This window comes from Abramis brama (assembly GCF_963993115.1).
Source record: "Abramis brama genome assembly, chromosome: 25".
Classification (NCBI taxonomy): Eukaryota; Metazoa; Chordata; class Actinopteri; order Cypriniformes; family Leuciscidae; genus Abramis; species Abramis brama.
In genome coordinates, this window is record NC_139987.1 from 23,754,755 (window position 1) to 23,777,812 (window position 23,058).

General features: G+C 36.7%; 2 protein-coding genes across 4 annotated transcripts in view; both read right to left on the minus strand.

Moving 5' to 3' along the window:
• Window positions 1-4,852: 4,852 nt before the first annotated feature.
• tlr8b (toll-like receptor 8b) lies at window positions 4,853-9,124 on the minus strand. Of its 3 annotated transcripts, XM_084104970.1 has the most exons (3): window positions 8,964-9,011; window positions 8,368-8,416; window positions 4,853-8,091 (listed from the first exon to the last, which is right to left on the minus strand). In XM_084104970.1, the coding sequence occupies exons 2-3, from the start codon at window positions 8,380-8,382 to the stop codon at window positions 5,023-5,025; spliced, it is 3,084 nt and encodes a 1,027-aa protein (XP_083961096.1). In that variant the 5' UTR covers window positions 8,383-8,416; window positions 8,964-9,011; the 3' UTR covers window positions 4,853-5,022. The 3 variants fall into 3 exon arrangements, with proteins under 3 accessions (XP_083961096.1, XP_083961095.1, XP_083961097.1); XM_084104969.1 differs by lacking the exon at window positions 8,368-8,416 and having other exon boundaries at window positions 8,964-9,124; XM_084104971.1 differs by lacking the exon at window positions 8,964-9,011 and having other exon boundaries at window positions 4,853-8,144; window positions 8,368-8,395.
• A 3,159-nt stretch (window positions 9,125-12,283) lies between these two features.
• The window catches only part of mctp1b (multiple C2 domains, transmembrane 1b), a 38,115-nt gene continuing 27,340 nt past the window's right edge, over window positions 12,284-23,058 (minus strand). Inside the window, exons 14-20 of the mRNA XM_084104185.1 lie at window positions 22,506-22,625; window positions 19,449-19,568; window positions 17,381-17,437; window positions 15,185-15,294; window positions 14,962-15,071; window positions 14,218-14,315; window positions 12,284-14,138 (exon numbers count right to left, since the gene is read on the minus strand). Of these exons, the coding sequence (XP_083960311.1) occupies window positions 14,067-14,138; window positions 14,218-14,315; window positions 14,962-15,071; window positions 15,185-15,294; window positions 17,381-17,437; window positions 19,449-19,568; window positions 22,506-22,625 (687 nt within the window). The 3' untranslated portion in view covers window positions 12,284-14,066. The remainder of the gene's footprint in view (window positions 14,139-14,217; window positions 14,316-14,961; window positions 15,072-15,184; window positions 15,295-17,380; window positions 17,438-19,448; window positions 19,569-22,505; window positions 22,626-23,058) is intronic.

Sequence of the window (23,058 nt, forward strand, 5' to 3'; positions counted from 1 at the left end):
CCAAAATAATTATACAAAATAAGGCTGTAAAGGCACAACAACTTAGTCACGCATTTAATTTTCTATGTTTTTACTGATTTAATTGGCCCGTTGATGAACCAATGAAATGAATAAGAGCCTCCAAGCTCCTGCTCTGCCTTTCCAGTCACGTCGCAGCATGGCATCTGGAGCGTTGTGGCGGGGGTCAATGTCAGCGAAACGGCACGAAACTCAACGTAAGCAATCAGTTTACCAGAGAGATGCTAACTCTGCGATGAGAAGAGAGGGGGGTGCATCAATGCCTAATTAGCCACTAGCATGTTCTCTTTAATAATGCAGAATTAAAAAGCCAGGAGGACCACACACACTCATGTTCACACTACAGTGGGGTTCACCCTCATTCAAGTCTCAGCGGGCCCCAAAACTCAACAACACAAGCAGAAGGAGTCCCAGCAACTTACAGAACAATGGTAATGAATAGAGAGAGAGCATTTTGTTTGTGCTCGTATTCTGAATTTGTGACGAGGGAGTTGTCAAACGACTACCATCACGCTTTGTGGCTGTATGTCAGGCGCAGTATTCACTCAGGGGTGGACTGTCAGGGAAAGGCCCTGTCTCATTACACAGAAGCTGTGTGCTGGTTGGCTCTGTGCATCCACCACTGGGGTCAGTGTAGGTTCCTATGGGGCCGGCATCTGTGTACTGACAGCTGGCGCTCCAGGGAGTGTGTGACGTTCACACTCCCTGGAGCTCGGTACGGTACTGTACTGTACTGCATATGCAGGCAACGATAAGCTGAGCCAAGTTCATAGTATCTTGTATTTTATTTACAAATTATCTAATAATTATGGAAACTAGGTTTAAGCCTTGTCTGTGAAACCATCTGGCAAATCAGACTTTTTTATCTCACAATACTGACTTTTTTTCCTAACAATTTTTTTTCCTCATAATTGTGAGGAAAAAAGTCAGAAGTGTGAGATAAAAAGTCGCAATTATCTTTTAAATTGTTAGATTCCGTGTCGGAAACAAGCTTCCATAAAATAATACTTTACTTTACTATAGGCCTACTTTAGTTGCAATTTGCAAATATGGCTGGAATAAAAAGTTATCTTAAGATTTCAAAAGATCTTACTATCTTACTAGTGTAAAAAAGTTATGTACGTATTTACGTACGTGGTTGTTCAGCCTGTGTAGAAAGATGGGTGAGAAAAGTTTGTTGAGATAAATGTATCTATTACCAGATTGACATTGGCTGCTTCATATTTATCATTAATATCAAAACGATGATAGCCGCGGTCGTCCACTAAAAACAAAATTACATTTTCCCCCTTTTTTTCATTTTCGATAACGCTGCCCAGGCGTTCGCCCACGCGGCTTTTTTTTTTTTTTTTTTTTTTAAATTGGCGGGAGTTTAGCCTACTGTAGGCTAAATGAGCGTGCAGGCAGCATATCAAATTCTGAGTCATTTGCAAAACTGGACGCTTAATTTTTAGGTTTAAGCAATGGAGTAGCCTATTACCCAGGCTTGTCCAAACCAACACTGTGTTTACGCCCTTTGAAACAACCCAATGCAAGGGAGGTAAATCCGTGATACACGGATTGAGGTACACTTACCTGCATTCACATCACATCACTGAAGACCAACCGTCTCTAAAGGCTACATGTCATGCGCAGAACGGCTCTGTCCTCCTACATCATTCTTGTGGCAAACTTTGTGTAAACATCTGAGGTAAGCACAATGCAACAATCAAAGGTTGTGTTCGGAATGGAATGCTAGTACTGGTTACTGCGCAGTTACACTTAATACTGTTTCGTTTTTTAATTTTTTTTATGTGAATTAACAGTAGGCCTATGCCATATACAATAATAAGGCCTGTGTTTTAAACATTAGTATACTATATTGTTTTTTTTTGTTTTACATATTTCATACTAGCAAACAAAATTACTATGGTAGTAAGCTATTCCAAACATAACCATTTTTATTTATAATTTCAATGTGACTAGATTTTTTTAGATAGACCTGTCCAACATGAAATTAATATTTTAATGTATGAATTGACTGTGGTTTATTCAAATGTGATTATGGCTCTGGCTATAACCATATGGGTCTTGTCAGCTCTTAGATATACGGTTTCTGTGGTCTTAATTGGAACTACACTATTTTCCCTTGCTTTTACCATTGATTATTTATAGACTTTAAGTTTACTTCATTTATTCATGAAAGTATTCCATATGATCAGTGGCGGTTCTAGGATTTTTCTGTAACAGGGGCCATTAAGGGGCCACATGTTACATTCAGGGGCCAAATACAGGGTACATTCAAGCACACAAAATAATTTATTCAGTACGCTGCAAATACATTTCGGCAGTCATTCCTTTTCAAACGCTCTAATAAAAAAATATGAGCCAGTAAAGTTCTTAATGATTTTTTTTTCATTTATTTATACTGTGCATAAAGGACACAATGCACTTCTTTCTGAATTCCACCTTTTAAGTTTCATAATCATGTCGTCGCTTATAAACAGTAAATTATTGTTAATTGTTTGTGGGTGGAATTGCATCTGTGATCGTTGTGAAGAATTCTCCGGTTGCTCTTCTCGTCGACGATTGATGGGTGGGAATCTCTAGGCACTTTACGATTCGATTAGATTCAGAGGGTAACAATTATAGATTATTAAAAAAAATTTTTTTTTTTTTTACTACTTGGTACTTTTAAAGCAAAGTATTTATGATGACCCATAACGAACTTACTTACAATACTTCCTATATTAATTTTATTAATAAAACAAATGGAAGTGATTTGGCAAGTCAACTGTAAGGTTACATTTGCCAGCATTTGTCCCAACATTGCAAAGAACCAACAGGAAAATAAATGTGTGCCTGTACTAGCAGCGTACTTGTAGTAAATTAATACAAACTTCAGCATATTCTTAATCATAGACTTCTAACCAACATCCTCTTGTTATTTCCAATGAGCAATATAATCCTTCAGACAAAAAAAACAAAACATTTTGCTGTAGCAAATTCACAAACCGTTTTCGTTCAAAAATATAGAATTATGTACCAGCAGCTCTCATACAAACATAATGTTTGTGGACTTATGCATATTCTGAATAATTAGTAACATACAAAGCCGCTCTTAATCACAACTAAATAATAAAGAATTATGACTTGAACTGTTTGCTGTATACCACAATCAAAAACAGCTTATACAAAAAAAGTGAATGAACATCTGCAGAGAGCACAGTCAAAATTTAACTTTTTGTGACTGGCATTGCACATATTGCAGGGCAGTATAACGTAGGTATAACAGATCGGTTTACAGCATATTGATGTGAAAACTAAACAATACAGAAAGCAGCTCTCATACAAAAAATACTAAAGGTAACAATGAAATTGCCAATTTTCCATACGTTAGCTTTTAACGAAGAGGGTGCCGTTCGAATTTGGCGCTCAGCCATCATGCGTCTGTTATGTGCGCGTCTCTGTTATGTGCGCGCCACAGACTGTCCGCGCACTGCACGTCCGCTTTAGAGTTCCGCCTTTTGCGTTCCGTCAATATTACGTTATTAGAAAAAATATATATATTTTTTTTTTAGAAAATCGACATTTGACATTTTTTTGACATTTGTGAATCGATTCAGAATCGTCCACGTCCGCATCGCGATGCATCTAAGAACCGATTTTTTCCCCCAACCCCTAGGAACGGGGGCCAATCAGGGGCCAATCAGATTTCAGCAGGGGCCAGGGCCCCTGTGGCCCCGCCTCTAGAACCGCCCCTGCATATGATGTACTTTAGGGCCTAAATTTTTGCTTTCTTTCTCATGGATCCCCCCCAAGTAGATGTGCGATTTTTGGTCAGTTAAGCTCATCATACTGTCCAATATTGTTCAGCAAGCACACAGTGTTGTAGCCTAGCTTCTCGTAATGCTGGAAATGAAACTGGTCCATCAGAAGTTTATCTACTTTATTACCATAGAGAGAGTTAGCAACAGAGTTGTTCTCCAGAACCCGCTGCCCTCGCTGTGATCCGCACCTTGTGTCAGCGTCACCCTAGATAGAGACATTATTTCTCTCACCCTTTTTTTTATACACCCACAGTTTTCATTTTGCATTCATTTCATTGCCTGGAGTCATGAATTTTTCATCACTGGTTTCATGATGAATAAAAGATGAAAAAGGGAAGGACGTTGAGAGCTGGAGTATCTGTGTGTTTGTGTATCGTAACTATGTGAGTCCACAAAAGGCACTGATAAAAATCTGTCACCACGCTGTATCGTTCTCTAGAGTGATAAAGTACATCACAGTATTTCCTGTACAAATGTGACTCTGATTGCACCATAACTGAGACTAATGGGAAGTTGTTAAAATTAGTTTAAGAGGGAAGTGACTGCATTGGTGGGGAAGGTATTCTTGAAACAGAATGGCGAAAATCTCATGGCACATTGGTTTCATTAGATAAGAACTTGGTAATGAGTAATGTGTTAAATGTTACATTTATCAGATTATTTAGTCATTAGTAAAGCAAAGCATTACTTGATCAATTTGCTCCATAACATCACTGTTACGTTTTCCAAATATGCAATGTGCATTACCTTTCTATTTATTTAATTAGTTGATTTTATTTTCTTAATTTATTTTCTGAACAAATTTTTTCAATATACAGAAAAATAGGGATATATATTAAGACGGTTGTTGTAGTAAAAGCATAATGGGAATGTAGTTCTAGGGAGTGTGTCTCATACTAATGGAAGAAAAGTTTTCTTTCAACCCATTTTTGCTCTGGAGAAGAGAGAGTTTCAGGTAGCTGATGGTGGGGAAAAAATAACACAAAAGTAACTCAAAACATTACTTTCCTTTAAAATGTATGATATTTTTTATAATGAGTAACACTTTACTTATAAATATACCAATTTTAAACAATACATTTACAAATACAAATAAATGTGAAAACTTCCCCAATGTTAATGGTAATCACAAATGGTTCAGGAGGAAGAAGTATTTAAACAAAAAAAAAGTTGTATTTTTTTTTTTAGCAGTTCATCATCCGCTGAAGTAATTTTTAAACATTTTGCTTTGTACACCTTGACTCTCAAACCTAACTGCGTTTCTCAGGCTCTGCCAGAACCAGCCTTCCGCCGCTGGGTTTCTGGGCCACTCCAGCACACTATGTCCACACAGGCAGCGCCGCAAGTTTAAGATTCTTGACTGCCGAAGAACCGGTTCCAACAATACCAACACCATCACGTCCACGCCCTCTTCCAGAAGCTTTTGCTGTGCCAGGAAAGCCGCTATCTTAAAAATCCCACTGTGAACAAATCCCTCTGTTAACACAAATATCGTCTTCCGACTCCGGTGTATGCTCTGGTTCAGGTTATCCATGATGGGTGTACCAGGAGTCCAATCTCTTTCTGCCAGACAGAGTGGGCGAACTCCTCTTCCTTTATCTTCCAACTCAAAACGCAAGTGGTTCAGTACCCAATCTGCCACCATTGGATCCTTGGTGTCATACATAACAAAGGCATCATAGGTGCAGTCAGTCATCTTCAAGTAATAACTTTTAATTTTGGCTCTCCAGAAATTATAAATGTAGGATATGTCCCAGTAGAACACATGTATTGCGATAGTTGTAGACATCATTGCAATGATGATAGATGAGGTGAGTAGATATAGGATTTGATCAATACTATTGTTGATGCAGGCATTTTTAAAGTCCAGATTGACCATTGGATGTCCCCTTTTGGATTCCGGAAGGTCGCACAAGATGTCCGTTGCTAGACGAGGAAGGACTGTGTCACTTTTCTCTAACCAGAGAATGAAGTCCAGAAGGTCACAGGTGCAGTGGATAGGGTTTCTCTGCAGGTTCAGTGTGCGTAGGTAGTGATCGTTACCTGTCTGGAAGGATGTGTCACTGATATGTTTTAAGTGGTTGAAAGCAAGATTAAGGATCATCAAGCTTTTGCTGTTTTTGAGAATGCTGTGATTCAACGTGACGATCAGATTATGACTCAAGTCTAAGACCCTCAATGAATTTGTATGTTTTGATAGTTTTCTAGTGACTTTACTCAATTTGTTCTTGCTTAGATCCAGAGTCTCCAACTGGGGTAAATATTTGAGCTGTTCCCACTCAAAATCAGCGAGTGTGTTCCTGCTCATGCCAAGATATTTAAGCGTACATGGAAAATAGCTGAAAATATCGTCCGGTATTTCGGAAAGCTTGTTCAATGATATCTCGAGGTGTGTTAGGTTTGAAAGAGACTTAAAAAGACCTTTGAATCCACGGTCCTTCTTCCACATTATATCTAGTCGATTGGCTTGAAACTGTAGCTCCTTCAGCGAGTCGCTCCGCAGAGTCTTATTGGTCAGCGTATTTATCTCATTCCAACTGAGATTCAGCACTTTGAGGAACTGAAGGTCTTCCAGGAATGTCAGAGTGCTCCTGACACCCGCCACCTCAAAGTAATGTTTGTTGTGACTCAAATCCAAAACTTCTAATTCTTTCAGTTCATTCAGTGCTGAATCTGAACGCATGTAGACTCTGTTGTGAGACAAGTCAAGGTACTTCAGCTTTGGAAAGTGAGCAAACTCTGTACCATTGAAATATGACGCAATGAAGTTAGAGGAAAGATTGAGGCAAGTGATATTCTCTGCTCCTGTGAATAAAATTGGATTGATGTGGTAAATGTTGTTCCTACTGAGGTCCAAAACTGGTCCTGTTGCCAGACACTCAGGTTTGGTAAACGGTGGGTAATTGCGGAACTGTTCATTTGTGTGAATGTAGGGGCCTTCGCGGCGGTTTCCCTCATCGTCATCAGAAAGAACGCCACTTCTACACTCTTGTCTGCGAATAGAACTTGTAAATGTTAGCCTGTTGTCAATCAACGAAATCAAAGACAGGTTGTGAAAGTTCCTGAACACTGATAGATTGACATGTTGGAGAAAGTTGACTCCCAAGTTTAGAACGGATAGGTTTCTCAAACCGAAGAGAGGTCGGAGATCTTCCTCACAAAGATTGTGGAAAATGTAGCCTTCCATGTGAAGTGCTTGCAGTGATTTCAAATTAGCAAAACCTTCTGAGAGTTTAATTGTTGGGTAAAATGTTTGAGATGGATTGTTGTATGAGAAATCTACAACTTCCACTTGTGGGAGGACACTGAAGAATTGTCCACTTTCAAATTCACTAATCAATGAGTTGAAGGAAAGATACAAGTACTTTAACATAGTAAGATTCCGGAACCATGACGAGTTGATTGTTTGTAAAGAATTTCCAGACAGTCGTAGGTCTTGCAGTTGGGATAGTTCACTGAAAGCATCCGGATGAATCTGTAGAGCGTTATTCTTTGTCTGACAGGTAGTGCATGGGAAAGGAGCGGTAAAACAAAAAGGGCAGTTTCCAGATAAATCAAGCACTGTCAGGTTTGCTAGACTGTTCAGGTCAGAGGCATGGACTTGCTCAATCCTATTTAAGAGAAGTGAGAGTTTTTGGAGGGATCTGGGTAAAGCAGACGGTATTTTCTGTATTCTATTTCTGGACAGTTCTAGCACAGTTAGTTGTAAATGTTGAAATGTTTCATTGTGAATTGTCAGTTCTATACTTGCATTTTGATAGCAGTTCTTATTTAATGTCAAAACTTTGAGTTTCTTTGTTCCTACAAAGTCTGATGGTCCAATTTTCTTGATACAGTTCAAATTGAGGCTCAGCCGTTGCAGTCCAGGAGGGAGGTCTCTAGGAATTGCTGAAATCTTATTATTGTCGAGTAGCAAAGTCTCCAGGTTAGCCAGTCTTGAGAAAATCCCATGGTCTTTATCAAGGCATTTTTCAATTTGATTCTTTCTGAGGTTTATCTGTGTAACTTTAGACAGATTCCAGAAGGCATCCTTTGGGAGGTAATGTATTTCATTGTTCGCAAAGTCTAGTTCAGTTGTATTCCAGATCAGGTTTTTCGGGATTCTTTTCAAAAATCTTTCTGAACAGTCCAAGACAACAGAGCTGTTGTTAAGCTTCACATCACATGGAAGCTTTCTCCAAGCCCAGGTGAGGCCTTGAGACGAGTGGACGATACATATCAAAATGAACACAAATATCATTTTCTTGAGATTGTGGAGAGACTCCTGTGAATGAGAGGACGTATTGATTGAGAGAATCCATTATTCATAGTTAGTTTCTGAAGCACAGTCAAAGAGCAGGGAATTACATTGTTAAATGCAAACTAACCACAGTGGAAAAAAATACCCCTATCAACTAAAATTGGAGGAGAAACACATATTTTGTTGTTGGTGTCAAAGGCTTTGTTTGCATCCAATCAAACTCTATGGCATTTTAGTGCAAATTCTTCTGTCACTTGGTTTAAAAAAAAATAAAGCTAGTCAAATTGGGTATATGCCAACCTGGACAGGTTTCATGGCATGCTCTCATCCTCAACGTCTCAAGTTTTATCTGGAAAACAAGAAAAATACTGATACAAATATGTTTTGGGAGTATAGAGAGGTTATAGAAAGGAATGAAAATAAAATGGTGAAAGTGTTTACTTATTATAGAACCAAAATATTATAGAACTGATGTTTTTTTATATGTACACTACACTTTAAACGTTTTGTCTCTGTAAGATTTTTTTTATGGTTTTGAAAAAAGTGTCTTATTCTCACAAGGCTGCATTTATTTGATGAATAGAAAACAGTGAAACAGAAATATTTTGAAATACTATTACAATTTAAAATAACTGTTTTCTATTTTGATATATTTAAAATTTTAATTTATTTCTGTGATGGAAAGCTGAATTTTTAGCAGCCAATTACAGTGTCACACTATCCTTCAGATATCATTCTAAAATGCTGGTTTGGTGCTCAAAAACATTTATTATCATTATCAATGTTTCTTAAAAAAAAAAAAAAAAAAAAAAATTTAGAGCACTTTTCAACAACAAAAAAATCCCCAAATTTCGATCAGTTGCGTAGTTGTATAACAGATCAGAAAGCGTGCTTACCAGAGCAGTCCGTATAGGAAAGGCATGGTTAAGTAAAGCTGTCAGCATTTTTAACTGACTGTAGCTTCCCCTTTCAAGTTTCAGAATGCTTTCTTATCTGAACCACAAAAATAGATGCAGTTTTAATCTGTATGCCTTAAAGGGATAGTTCACCTAAAAAAGACATTTGTCATTGTTTTGAACCCTATTGACTTTCATTGTAGACAAAAACAATTAGGCATTTTTCAAAATATATTCTTTTGTGTTCCATAGAAGAGCAAATCATAGATTTGGAACAACATGAGGGTGAGCAAATGATTCAGAATTCCCTATTTTGTATATACACAGCTATTTTTGAATGACTGTCAATGAAGAAAGACAGTTTGCTGTCAAGTGTAGTTCCTCGACCTTAATTAAACCTTGGGCTGGGTTGAGTTTGGATGGAAATTATGGGTTTTTCTCATGTTTTATCTCAATTCCCAGTAAAATAATTTTAATTGGACCAAACTTGTGTTTATTATCTTTCAACAATATTATATTTTACAACAATTTGCATAAAATTACTGCCAACATAAACAGACATATTGTGAGACTGACCAAACCAAAATACCCGAAACCTAAAGAATAGTAAACGCTCAACTCAAAGTCAATAGAAATCCTTTCTTAACCTTCTAATCCTACTTGATCCAGTACGTCAGATCTACTATCTACGATTGAAACGGTAACATTGTGAGCATTGCCAGCAGATCTAAACAATAACCTAATCTGCAAACACTCAGCAGTCTGTTTCTTCTGTTTGCACAGCTCTCCAGCTATGGCTAAAATCCCCCCTAATCAGCTCTACAGACACCAGGAGTATGCAAGGCCAGACTGGCACTCATCGCATGCGGAGCCGCGAGTACATTAGTATGCCGAGGAGAAACACGGAGACTGTGAGTGGACACTCCAGCAATTAGATGCATAGCACTTTGTGTGAACCCGCAGAGGTGCCAGTGCTCATATTCTGCTCAGCACCTGGGGGCAGCTTTCATGCATTGCTTTCCAACCGCTGCTACAGTACGTGTTCCACATACAGATCGGACCATTATTAATTTTAAATGTGTTGTATCCATGCCACAGTCTTTGGTATTTCTGATCAGTAGGGATGAGGTATGGAGATGAACAAGGCATGGTTCATTATATAGGCGTGTTTTACTCTGTAATTTGTTGCTTTACTCGTTTCAGCATCATGCATTGTGTTAGTGCTGGTGTTTAGCATGTCATTTTTATGTGCAGTGGTGACATCATAAGTTAGATTAAAGTGTTACCACTTTGTTTTCTGGGAACTGTGTGAGAGGAGCAAACAAACCTCGTGAGATGTGCTGCAACTACTTCTTTCAGCATATAAGCAAATCTTTACACAATGAGTTGAATCACTGTAAATACAATCTTGACAGTGATTTCCAGGTTGCATCCTGCACTTTTCACCTTTTTCCACCCTTTATGATCCGGTGGGGTATCTGAGCCTGAGGGGGTGCTGAATCCTGCCCGGGGCGTTATGTTTGAGTTGTGGGGATGAGTTTCAAGCTCTTGAGGAATAATGAACTGCAGTTTATTGGTGAGTTGCGCAGGAGAGGAGTATACATTTTGCTTGCACAGAGCTATGTTTTAGTATTGTGCGTGACTGGGTTTCCAGATAGCAAGCAAAGATATGAAGAAACTTGATTGATGACTAGTGCTGACTAGAAACGTTTCTCGTTTTTAAACTCTGTATTAATGCATATTTTCAATACAGTCTATATTCAATATCAGTATTCGGTCAATATAGACAGGTTAATCTCACAAAATGTCTGGATAATTTTTCAAACCAAATTCAAAAGAAAGAAATTAGTTCTATCTATCTATCTATCTATCTATCTATCTATCTATCTATCTATCTATCTATCTATCTATAAATTACAGGAATGTATGTCTGTGTGTGTGTGTGTGTCTGTTATTTCGCATATCTCTCGAACCGTTAGTCCGATGGATTTCAAACTTGACAGGTGTCTTGCTACGGGCACGAGTAAGTGCAGTTGACGTTGTTTGGATAAGAAATGCAAAAGATATCGTTAAATATATCAGTAAAAGAAGCACACATTGAAAATGTTTAGATGATGTTTAGAAGGTTGTTGTTTAAAAATAAACATTCTGACATAAACACTTTGTCAGCTAAACATTAAGTCAGCTACACTGTTTACTTCTGAATATTATATTTTATTCACGGCCATCATTATGTAGTAGCCTATTGTTTGCTCAAGTGTAGCGTTTTTTCGGAGTTCACTGTGTAGCCTGCTCCCTGAATCGTCGCGCTTATTCATTTGTGGATGTTAACTGAATCTGTAAGTCAGCTATGCTGTTTACTTCTGAATATTATGTTTCATTCTGGTGTGCTTAACGTTATCGCTACTGTTTAATAGTAGCCTATGCTATTCACCATCTCTTTCACGGCCATCATTTGTTAGTAGCCTATTCACACAAACTGTTTGCTCAAGCATAGCCTGGTCTCAGTGCTAAGTTATTACTGTGTCATGCGCGCTGAAGTTAGCCTGTAACTATGTGATGTTGAATATGCTATGTTAAATAGTTGCCCTGCCTATTCAACAGGATAGCTCATGTAGGCTATGCAGGCTTAAACAAGCTTAACTCTCCTCTTACCGATCGTGATGGCAAATCCCCATCTTTCCAGTGTAAGCCATCCTTACTTTTCATCATTGAAACAACCAAGTTAGCTGTTTATGTGTTCTCCTTTGTTGTGCTTAACGTTGTTTTATCGGTCGTTAACTGGATAGTAGTCAACAAGTCAAACATAGCCTGATCTCAATGCTAAAACTGGCTATTATGCCCTTAACTATTAACTGATTTTGTACGGGCATTGCTAGTTTTATAAAATTGTATTTTGATAAAATGCAAAGTCCCCCATATGTGGCATGGATACAACACATTTAAATGCAAACCATTTTTTAGTACCATTTTACCAATTAAGCACATTTCCCCTCATTTAATTTCATTGATGCAACACAAAAAAAGTCTAATTACTGCAATTTTTTACAAAAATATTATATAATTAGTATATTAGTGCTGCCAGATTGATTAATCGTGATATAATAATATATAATACTATACAACAATATAGATCTGTTGTTGAACTTGACATTAATTGTGCAATGGCCTAGCAACTTCTCTTATGTTAGGAAAGTTAGGCACTTACATTATTGACTGTAGTACGATAAAAACAGACATTTTTGTTTAGTGTACTGATTGTACAGTTTACCCAACCATCTGTGTTCTTCTGGATCTTTAAACCATCAATGGAAACACTGTGGAGAATTGCATTGGTCTTTATTGAAGTGGAGTGAGAAGGGAAACCCAAGACCGTTTTAAATTCTCATTAATCTCTTTTAAAAGCCCAGGCCATGGGAGAGACTGCTCTTTTGCTACTTTAAAAAGATGCCCTTCATAGCTCAATTAGTCTGTCCTGATTCCCAAAGAAGCATTTATTTAATAAGGCAGAGATTAAAGAAACTAATTATAAACCTTTCATTTGTAACTGGGAGATGGACCCTCCAGTTGCCCATATGAACGTGTTAATGTAGTCACAAAACTCCACCTGATGACTCATTCATTATCTCTTACTGTCCCTCCCCGAAAAATGCATCACTTCACACATACTGTATCTCTAATCTGGATTAGTTAATTGGATGCTCTTGGACAAATGATTAACAATCTACATTTTACACAAGGAGTAAATACTGGATTATGCAATGCCATATGCACTGTAAACCCCTTGGCACCATGTTTAATTGCATGTATTAATTTGTTTTTAATTAATGAATTTATTTTCTTCTTTGGGGTGTGGTTACTTAAAAGTCAACATGAAATCAAAATGGTCCCTATTTACTCTTTTAATACACATTCCTGGTCTTACTGTGAATGTGGCATTGGTGCACATTGTGACAAATAAAAAACGTCATATTGAGAGTTGATCCAATAAATTCCTGATGGATAAAATCAAGTTTTACATAAGTAAAATAGGTTGCAAATGTGATTTCTTGTTTCATCATGACAATTTTGACTTCAGAAAAGCAATAAACACAAAAACATAAATAACCATAAGTTCACAGAGAGAGGTTTTCATTGGTTGGTTCCAGCCCTGTATGAACATGCAAAGTCAAAGCTACTGCCTTTTTTTCTTTGAATAAGCACAAATGTTCTCAGTTGGAAATTGAATAAAGTTTTCCAACTAATAATTATTATTCTCCTCGAGTACATCTGGTTAAGAATTATACATGCTCATATACCATGAAGAAACATTTCATCTCATTAACAAGCAACATAATGTACAAATATTACAATAAAACACAATTTCATCATTTATCATATAGCATATCTCTCAACGTCCAGACAAACATAAATAATGTTTCCACATTGTATATTTACAGTCACTTTTTTCCATGCACACATATATTATTTCGATTCAGATGCACAGCATGCAGTTTCTCCATAAAATATGTGCTTGTGGATAAAATAATTATGACCTCAATGGTGCAAAGTTCACTGTAAAGTTTTGGGGGTGTTTTTTAGAAAACCTGCTGTGGTTAGAGCTGAAGTTGAACCAGTTGCATACACTACATTCAGTTGAGCAGAAGTTTGTGAAACACTCTCAAGCTGTTATTTTTGCACTCGAAAACACATTATATAGACTCAACGGATTGAAAAAGTAACATTTAAAAAGACTAATTTGTTGGAGCAAATGGCTATGACCAAGTGGTAGGCACATGTTTTTTGAGCTGTGGTGCTCACGTGGGCTACGCAAGTTCAAATTCGGCTTGCAACATTTTTCCCCATGTAATTTACTGTGCTCTCTTTTTATAAAAATGTTCAAGACACTGATTGTGAGTAAAAATGGGCATATAAATAATTAAAAGTACATTTTATGAACAACAGTTGATTTTTGTGCTATTATATTTGTGCAATTTATTAAATAATGAAAGAAACTATATGAATATTTCTTTCTTTTTAAAACAATCTCCTTTTTGAAGTCTTTGCACAGTGTATTTTCTGTGAGCAGTTCTTTGGAGGCTGTTGAATATAAATGTAAAGTATCTATCTGGGGTTGTTCCTCCTTTTCCTGCTGGGACTCTGAGTGTTCTCCGGTTTGAGCTCTTTGTACTGAACCTGAAGAGAAGATTTTGCACAAATGAGTCGCGAATCGTGCAAAAGAATGAAAATACGTCACTTATCATCAATCACTTACCATCTGAATGTCTGATGGAACTCTAGACAGGAAGTCCAACAGCTCGTTGTTATCAATGTGGTAGGGGTTCCGCAGTTTTTTGGTGAATTTATTGATACCTGTGTGGGACATGCATATTGTTCATATCCTAGTAAATCACCTGAATCTAAGAACACGGTATATGTAAAATCCTTAAGAGTAGGGATGCATCGATATGAAAATTTTGGCCTATACCGATAACTCTTTACATTTGAAAGCCGATAAACGATATATTGGCCGATAAACCATTAAAATCCATGTCCCAAGCACACAATTATGTTCTCATTCTAATTTTATGTAGCCTATATGACAGACTTGCGCTGCACATGTTGCACTTAACTGTATTTTCCTTTTTTGAAGTGATTTCAATCATATTTCAAGCAATTCATAACCACAATGGCGAACTGAAGTGGCATCTGAAGTGTCTCAGCTGAAGGAAATAATCCATTATTTATCGGCTTTAACATTATCGGCCACATTTCTTTTATTGGCCAGATAACGATAACATTAAAAATGAACATATATCGGCCGATGCAGATATGGTGGCCGATATATTGTGCATCTCTACTTTAGAGAAATGCATCTATAGATCAACTGAACACCTGTAGTTTTGGACATCTATATAAAGTGCTGTGTAATTATTCTTTTTTTAACAGACTAAGCAATCATTTGAATGGCAAACCATTGGAAAAGTGTTTAATACACAAGAGCAATAGGATTTCTCACCCCAGACCAGCACAATGTACCGTAGTGGGATGAAGTATATTAGCGTGGCAACGGCACATAGCACTGTTATGGCTAACCAGCTCAGAAAAGGCACAGACCAGTTAAACGTGCTAAAAAAAAGAGAGGAACAGCATGAGAATGAATATAAAACAATGCATTCATTACATGAAATCAATACAATAAGGAAGCTATAAAGGTATGAAATAATATCCAAACTTCTCACTTCTTCACTCGTTCCCCAAAGCAGGCCACTTCATCCAGAGCGTTCTGAACCGTTATGATCACATCTTGAACCGCGTAGAATTTGTCCAAGAAGCCCTTTTTTTCTGAGTCCTGTTGTTTGAGTGCACAACACCCGGAAAGTTAGAATTCATTTTGAGTCGTATGTACTTGCAAATATTTGACAGTTGTGCTTTGGTCTGTAGGAAATCGTCTAGCAAGGTAATATGAGTTTAGTTGATATGAGAAATGAAAGACGTGGGGGTGGGGAAGCTTTTGTTTGCTAGCTGGTGTCTCTTCTCTTTAGACTAAAAGGTTAGTTGGTGTAGCTAAACACAAAAGCAGCGAGTCTCCAATCCCAACCGCAGCTTCATTAATATGGAAAAGAGGGCCTCTGAACGACACACAACTCCCTGGAACCAAACAGAATCATATTAAACATTAGATCTAAATTAATCTAAATCAAATTCTAATGGAAATCTTAAAAGTTACATTTTAAATATTGGCCAATCAAATTCAAATTATAGTTATTCCATATCCTGGTGTTTGTTTTTCTAATTGTTCTTAGCGTTTTTGAGTATGTTAAATAGTGTTGAGAGTTCAAATTTTAAGTTTTCTTCTGAGATAATGGACCAAAAATATATAATATATATATTAATATTAATAATATATATTTTATATATATTATAATATTAATAATATATTTTCAATAGCAAGTAGCAAAATAGTCAGGCTGCAATTCCATTTTCTAGTAAATGTCCTTATGATAAAAATTCCCAGTCCTTTCATAACAATAAATAAGTTACTACTGTATAATAAAGATATCTGCTAATGTTAATGTATAAAAATACAGTTAATAGTAAAGCAACACGAGAGGCAGTTCGGTATAGGGATTTTATATAATGATTAATAAATAATTACACTATTGTTCAAAAGTTTTTTTTTAAAGAAATTAATACTTTTATAAGGACGCATTAAATTGATCAAAATTGACAGTAAAGACATTTATAACATTATAAAAAATGATATATCAAATAAATGCTGTTTTTTTAACTTTCTATTTATCAAAGAATCCTGACAATGTGTCACAGTTTCCACAGAAATATGAAGCAGCACAACTGTTTTCTACATTGATGATAATCAGAAATGTTTCTTGAGCATCAAATCATCATATTAGAATGATTTCTGAAGGATCATGTGACACTGAATAATAATATTTTCACAATATTACTGTATTTTGATTGCATAAATGCAGCCAGACTTCATTCAACAACATGAAAAAACCTTACCAACCCTGAACGTTTTTAAACTAAAGTCTGTTGACTATTCAAAAAGGAAGAGCCCTTCAATATCTCCCGCCCCAACTTCCTGTGTCAACAGGAAATACGTCAACACGTGATTTTTAATTACACAGTTTTATGGGGTATTTAATGTTTGATCTAATGTTTCAATAAAATATCACTTTAAACCATGCTAGCTTGTGTTTTTCATCATGTTGCCCTTGTACACAAATGCATTCGGAATAATGACAGCATTTATTCTGAACCCCGGGCCTCACCTGCGACGGGTCGGATGGAAAATCAGTGGGACGGGCTGCAAGATGTGTTATTCTTTCTCCGACAACTTACAGAGTCGGAGTTCAACAAATCAATTGTCCCCATAAATTAACAGGAACAATTTTTGAAAGCTTGGAGAGCGATACCAACCCTCGGCGTATTTTCATGACCAGCCGGCGGTAAGCTAAGTGCAAACATATGTCCAGGCTTAGTCCGGGCCTATGAGGGGTCCTTATGAATGGAAAACAGGTGTCTAGGTCATTTGTGCCAAAATACCCAAGTTAGCTCCCAGGGTCAAAGGTCAGGCCGCTAATGGCTGCCTTGTGGCGCACAAAGGGTTATGGGAACGAGAAGAATGGCTGGACTTAAACATCTGGGATATGTTGAGTATATTTGGCAACGCAAGCCTCAGGTGCAATTAAAATAAAGCACTGACACATATATTAAACTGAGTGTCCGTGCACCAACCTTTAGCTGTCCCATAGAGCTTCAGCTCAACGCACAAGACCACGAACGATTGTGCTATTCTAGAGAAACAAGGCTAGATTTCCTTTGGCCAAGAGAGATCCTCTCATACTGCGCGTCACCAAGGGGAAAGAAGAGTCTTACTGAGTTAATCAGGAAATAATGAAATGTATGGTTACCTTGTCATCTTTGTCATATTCTTCATCCACATCCTCAAGAAGGTCCTCCATCGCTTCCTATGAAGCAACAATAAGAAAAATCACAAATGCGATCTCTTTGAAATCTCAGTTGTTTCTGCTAGGAAAAGCAGCAATGAGTTTAACTCCTTCCCCGCCATTGAAAGAAATTTCCAGCTTTCCGTGTTTTCACTGTTATACAATTGGGGGCGCTAAGACATATTCTTAAAGAATTTGCGAGTATTGACTGAAACTATAGATATCAGTAGCGATATCATATGTAAGCAAATGCATATGTAAAATAACAAGATCATCAACATTAAACAGCATATAAATCAAAACTGCCTAATGTGTGAAGCTTTGGGGGTGTTGATGGACTCGATCTACTCCATCTATGTTTTGATCATCGTTCTGAATCCGATCTGGATGGTTTTTGACAAAAATGCAATTTTCTCCGCAATTTTTGATCAAAATGTTGCTTTATTTATGAAACTTACCCACATTTAAGTGTTGATAAAAAGAATGCATGAAGCTAGGATAAAGCTCTCTCTATTGCATGTTCATATATTCATACAACAAAATATTCTGGGGGCCATGGAACTTTTGTGAAAATGATCAAAAATGCTGGTGAGAAAAGAGTTAAAATGGAGAGCAAATATATTTGCCCTCCTGCTTCCATCATTTCACATGCGTCTCCTCTAGATTTTCAGACGAGATCTCAAACTGCGCTACCAAAGATACCAAAGTCTGCAAAAGTCAATATAAATTTGAATCACAATTCACAAAAATGAGATCCTGATATTAACTCAAACATTTCTTATCAAATTCTTTCAAGGCATATACATTATTTGATAAGGATAAAAAACACAATAAAAATAATAGCATTTAAAATAGTTTTTTATCTTAATTTTATCAGTTAGAAAAATAGTCTATTAAAATGTTGAAATTTTTCCTGACTTTTCCAGGCCTGTAAATCACAATTTTACAATCATCAGAAACCTGTTTTCTATTCATACTCTGTGTCAACAACCGTCTCACTTGTATTTCTCCATAAGCAATTTTAACTTCAACTTCTGATGCTAAGTTGATATCTAAATGAAACATAAATAAATACTTCCTTGTGTCTCCTGAGCAATGAAAGATCAACCTCTGAGCAATAACACTTTCCTCTGGCGAGTTTAGAAAGTCATTTAAACACTCACGTTGCATCACATGCAGACTGATAGCATTTTAATGGCAACTGTTCCGCCATTTATTAGCCGTTAGGCCACATATGAAAACGCACGCATACGACTCACATTTGTGACAGACTGTATATTTGTGTCAATCTCCTTCTGAAAGTGAAAACGATTCTCTCTGTGTGTCTGTCATGTGTCCGTCAGCTGAAATCCAGCTCACAAAAAAAGCAATACATTTTTTTTTTTTCATGCTGGTCAATATGATAATTCCACATTTAAATTTGTAAAGAAGTGGAAAATTATTATTTTATTGTTTTGAGATTCATCTGATGCATATCGCTACTGACTCTTTGACCGGATACTCCTGAATCAAAATTTAATTAAAATTTGGATGGCTTAATTGGGAAGTGAACACCCTCTCGAGAAATGGCGCTCATTGAAAGTCATCATTCCACGCCATCTGAACAACTAAAATTGAATCAATTTTCAGGGAGTTTTGCCTACACCCTTAGAGTGATTGGCAACATTTCACGATGGCATGAAATTAGTTTGACACAATTTAATTGGAAAATGAGATAAGTAAATACACCAGGTAAGTGGAATGGCACATTTAAAAGCTTGTATATTTGTGCTACTTTTAATTACCTGAAGTAATTGGAATAAAAACATTCAATTCCAGCTGTGCACACATCTTACAAAAATAAACATGCACAATATAACATAGCTGTTTATTGACCTGGAATAGTTGATGGCTGGTTCAAATAATCAAAGCTAGTTTGGGTTCGGGGAGACGTTTCGGTTTCCTGTGACGGCCTACAACGACCATGTGCTTAAAATGAGCTCGAGATAAATGTCACAAATTCAGCAATCGTTAGACTCATAAAACCACTCACCACACTTCCCTCGCGCGGCTCCATCCCGGAGGTCAGCCGGAAGTAATTCCAGGTCAGAAGCAGAAGCAAGGACAACGGGACCATGTAGATCTCGAAATTCCAAACCACCACCACAAAGATCTAAACAATCAGGACAATGCGACATTTAAGAGAATTATTTTATGGACTAACAGAAGTTTTGCAATTCCATTTTCCACCAAGTAAATGTCCAACTTCATAACAATATATAACTTCCGACATTTAAGATATCATCTAATTTTTAATAACATTAATACACTTACATATAAGTTAATAAAGCAATAAACCATGAGACAGTTCAATATAGGTATTATTATTATTCATTATATAATATAATAATATAGTTGTTATTCTTAATGTGTAAGTTTATGATTGCCAAGCCAATTGTTTTTTTTAAGAATATAATACTTTTATTCATGCATTGTATTGATCAAAAGTGAACAGTAAAATCCTTTTTCACAAAATATTTCTATTAAAAAAAAGCTGTTCTGAACTTTCTATTCATCAAAGAATTAAGGAGTAATGCCATCACAGGAAATACATTACATTTTAAAATACTTTAAAATAGAAAACAGTTATTTTAGATTATAATAATATTTCACAATATTATACTTAAATATATAGATATACAGTGAGGAAAACACCCTGCTATTTTGCAAGTTCTCCCACTTAGAAATCATGGAGGGGTCTGAAATTGTCATCGTAGGTGCATGTCCACTGTGAGAGACATAATCTATTAAAAGAAAATCCAGAAATCACAATGTATGATTTTTTAACTATTTATTTGTATGATACAGCTGCAAATAAGTATTTGAACACCTGAGAAAATCAATGTTAATATTTGGTACAGTAGCCTTTGTTTGCAGTTACAGAGGTCAAACGTTTCCTGTAGTTTTTCACCAGGTTTGCACACACTGCAGGAGGGATTTTGGCCCACTCCTCCACACAGATCTTCTCTAGATCAGTCAGGTTTCTGGGCTGTCGCTGAGAAACACGGAGTTTGAGCTCCCTCCAAAGATTCTCTATTGGGTTTAGGTCTGGAGACTGGCTAGGCCACGCCAGAACCTTGATATGCTTCTTACAGAGCCACTCCTTGGTTATCCTGGCTGTGTGCTTCGGGTCATTGTCATGTTGGAAGACCCAGCCTCGACCCATCTTCAATGCTCTAACTGAGGGAAGGAGGTTGTTCCCCAAAATCTCGCAATACATGGCCCCGGTCATCCTCTCCTTAATACAGTGCAGTCGCCCTGTCCCATGTGCAGAAAAACACCCCCAAAGCATGATGCTACCACCCCCATGCGTCACAATAATTTGATTTCAAACCATGACGTCTTAGTGTATTACCAACAGTAACCTTGGAAATGGTGGTCCCAGCTCTTTTCAGGTCATTGACCAGCTCCTCCCGTGTAGTTCTGGGCTGATTTCTCACCTTTCTTAGGATCATTGAGACCCCACGAGGTGAGATCTTGCATGGAGCCCCAGTCCGAGGGAGATTGACAGTCATGTTTAGCTTCTTCCATTTTCTAATGATTGCTCCAACAGTGGACCTTTTTTCACCAAGCTGCTTGGCAATTTCTCTGTAGCCCTTTCCAGCCTTGTGGAGGTGTACAATTTTGTCTCTAGTGTCTTTGGACAGCTCTTTGGTCTTGGCCATGTTAGTAGTTGGATTCTTACTGATTGTATGGGGTGGACAGGTGTCTTTATGCAGCTAACGACCTCAAACAGGTGCATCTAATTTAGGATAATAAATGGAGTGGAGGTGGACATTTTAAAGGCAGACTAACAGGTATTTGAGGGTCAGAATTCTAGCTGATAGACAGGTGTTCAATTACTTATTTGCAGCTGTATCATACAAATAAATAGTTAAAATCATATATTGTGATTTCTGGATTTTTTTTTTTAGATTATGTCTCTCACAGTGGACATGCACCTACGATGACAATTTCAGACCCCTCCATGATTTCCAAGTGGGAGAACTTGCAAAATAGCAGGGTGTTCAAATACTTATTTTCCTCACTGTGTATATATATATATATATATATATATATATATATATATATATATATATATATATATATATATATATACACACTGTATATAGTATTGAAAAATATATAGTATTATATAACTATCCTTTAAAGGGATAGTTCACCCAAAAATGAAAATTAATTTACTCACCCACATGTTGTTTCAAACCTGTATGAGTTTCTTTCTTCTGCTGAACACAAAAGTTATTCTTTGTTTTAAATATTTTGAAGAATTTTGGTAACCAGACAGTTTATTGACTTCCATAGTATTATTATTTTTTTTGAATACTATGAAAGTCAATTGGAGTCTATCAACTGTTTGGCTACCAACATTCTTCAAAATATCTTCTTTTGTGTTCAACAGAAGAAAGAAACTCATACAGGTTTAAAACAACATGAGGGTGAATAAATGATGACAGACTCTTCATTTTTGGGTGAACATCAAGTCGTAGCTGTAAACCAGATCTAAACTTCACTTTTTAAAGTGGAAGGTCAAATCTTGGTCAGCTAATTTTCAAGAACAGGTACAGATGAAAATAGCAATGTGAATCTTTTGTGGGAGAGACTGAGAGTCTACAGCGCCTCCTCCAGGTTCAGGAGGGAGTGTGTGGAGAGAGTGTGTGAATGTGAGGGAACCGTGTGAAGGGCTCTTGAGGTGTTCAGAGACGGGCAGGCGGGGGGTGCGGGGTGAGGTCGGGCACGAGGTCACAGCGGGACGTCGTCTAAGAGATCACATCTACTCGATTTAGCTGAAGGGTTCTTCAGTGCTAAGCTATGAGCACACTTCACACATCACAGCTCTTCAACACACAAGAGTCACCAAACACCCTCACACTATCTATCTATCTATCTATCTATCTATCTATCTATCTATCTATCTATCTATCTATCTATCTATCTATCTATCTATCTATCTATCTATAGTGAGTTTGAGTTTCTTTGAGTAGAATGTGTCATATCAATATGGTGTAAGTCTGTGGTGTGTTTTTAGAAGCAGAGTTTTGCCACCTACCAAGAAAGCACATAAACTCCTGCGGGGCGACTCCCATTGAAAACAGCTGTTGATGTAGGAGCCCACATTAATGAGGAAGAAGATGCAGCGCTTCACTCGGTTAAAATTCTGCTGCAGCAGCTGACATGAGGGAATATGAGAGAGAAATTCAACCAAAACACGTACTATTAGATATAAACCACAACACACCATCTTCAGACAATAATGAACATTATATGGCAATACTCCTAAAGATACCAAGGAATTGGAAATATTATTTCCAATATATTACCCAAATATAATCATATAGTTAATTTTATATATATATATATATATATATATATATATATATATATATATATCATTTACACACACACACACACACGCACGTGTATATACACAAACACACAATATATATATATATATATATATATATATATATATATATATATATATATATATATATATATATATATATATATATATATATATACAGTATTCTGTATAATATTAATAGAATTTTATAACATTGAAACTAGAATATTCATTATGAAAACAAGAATATTAATGTTCC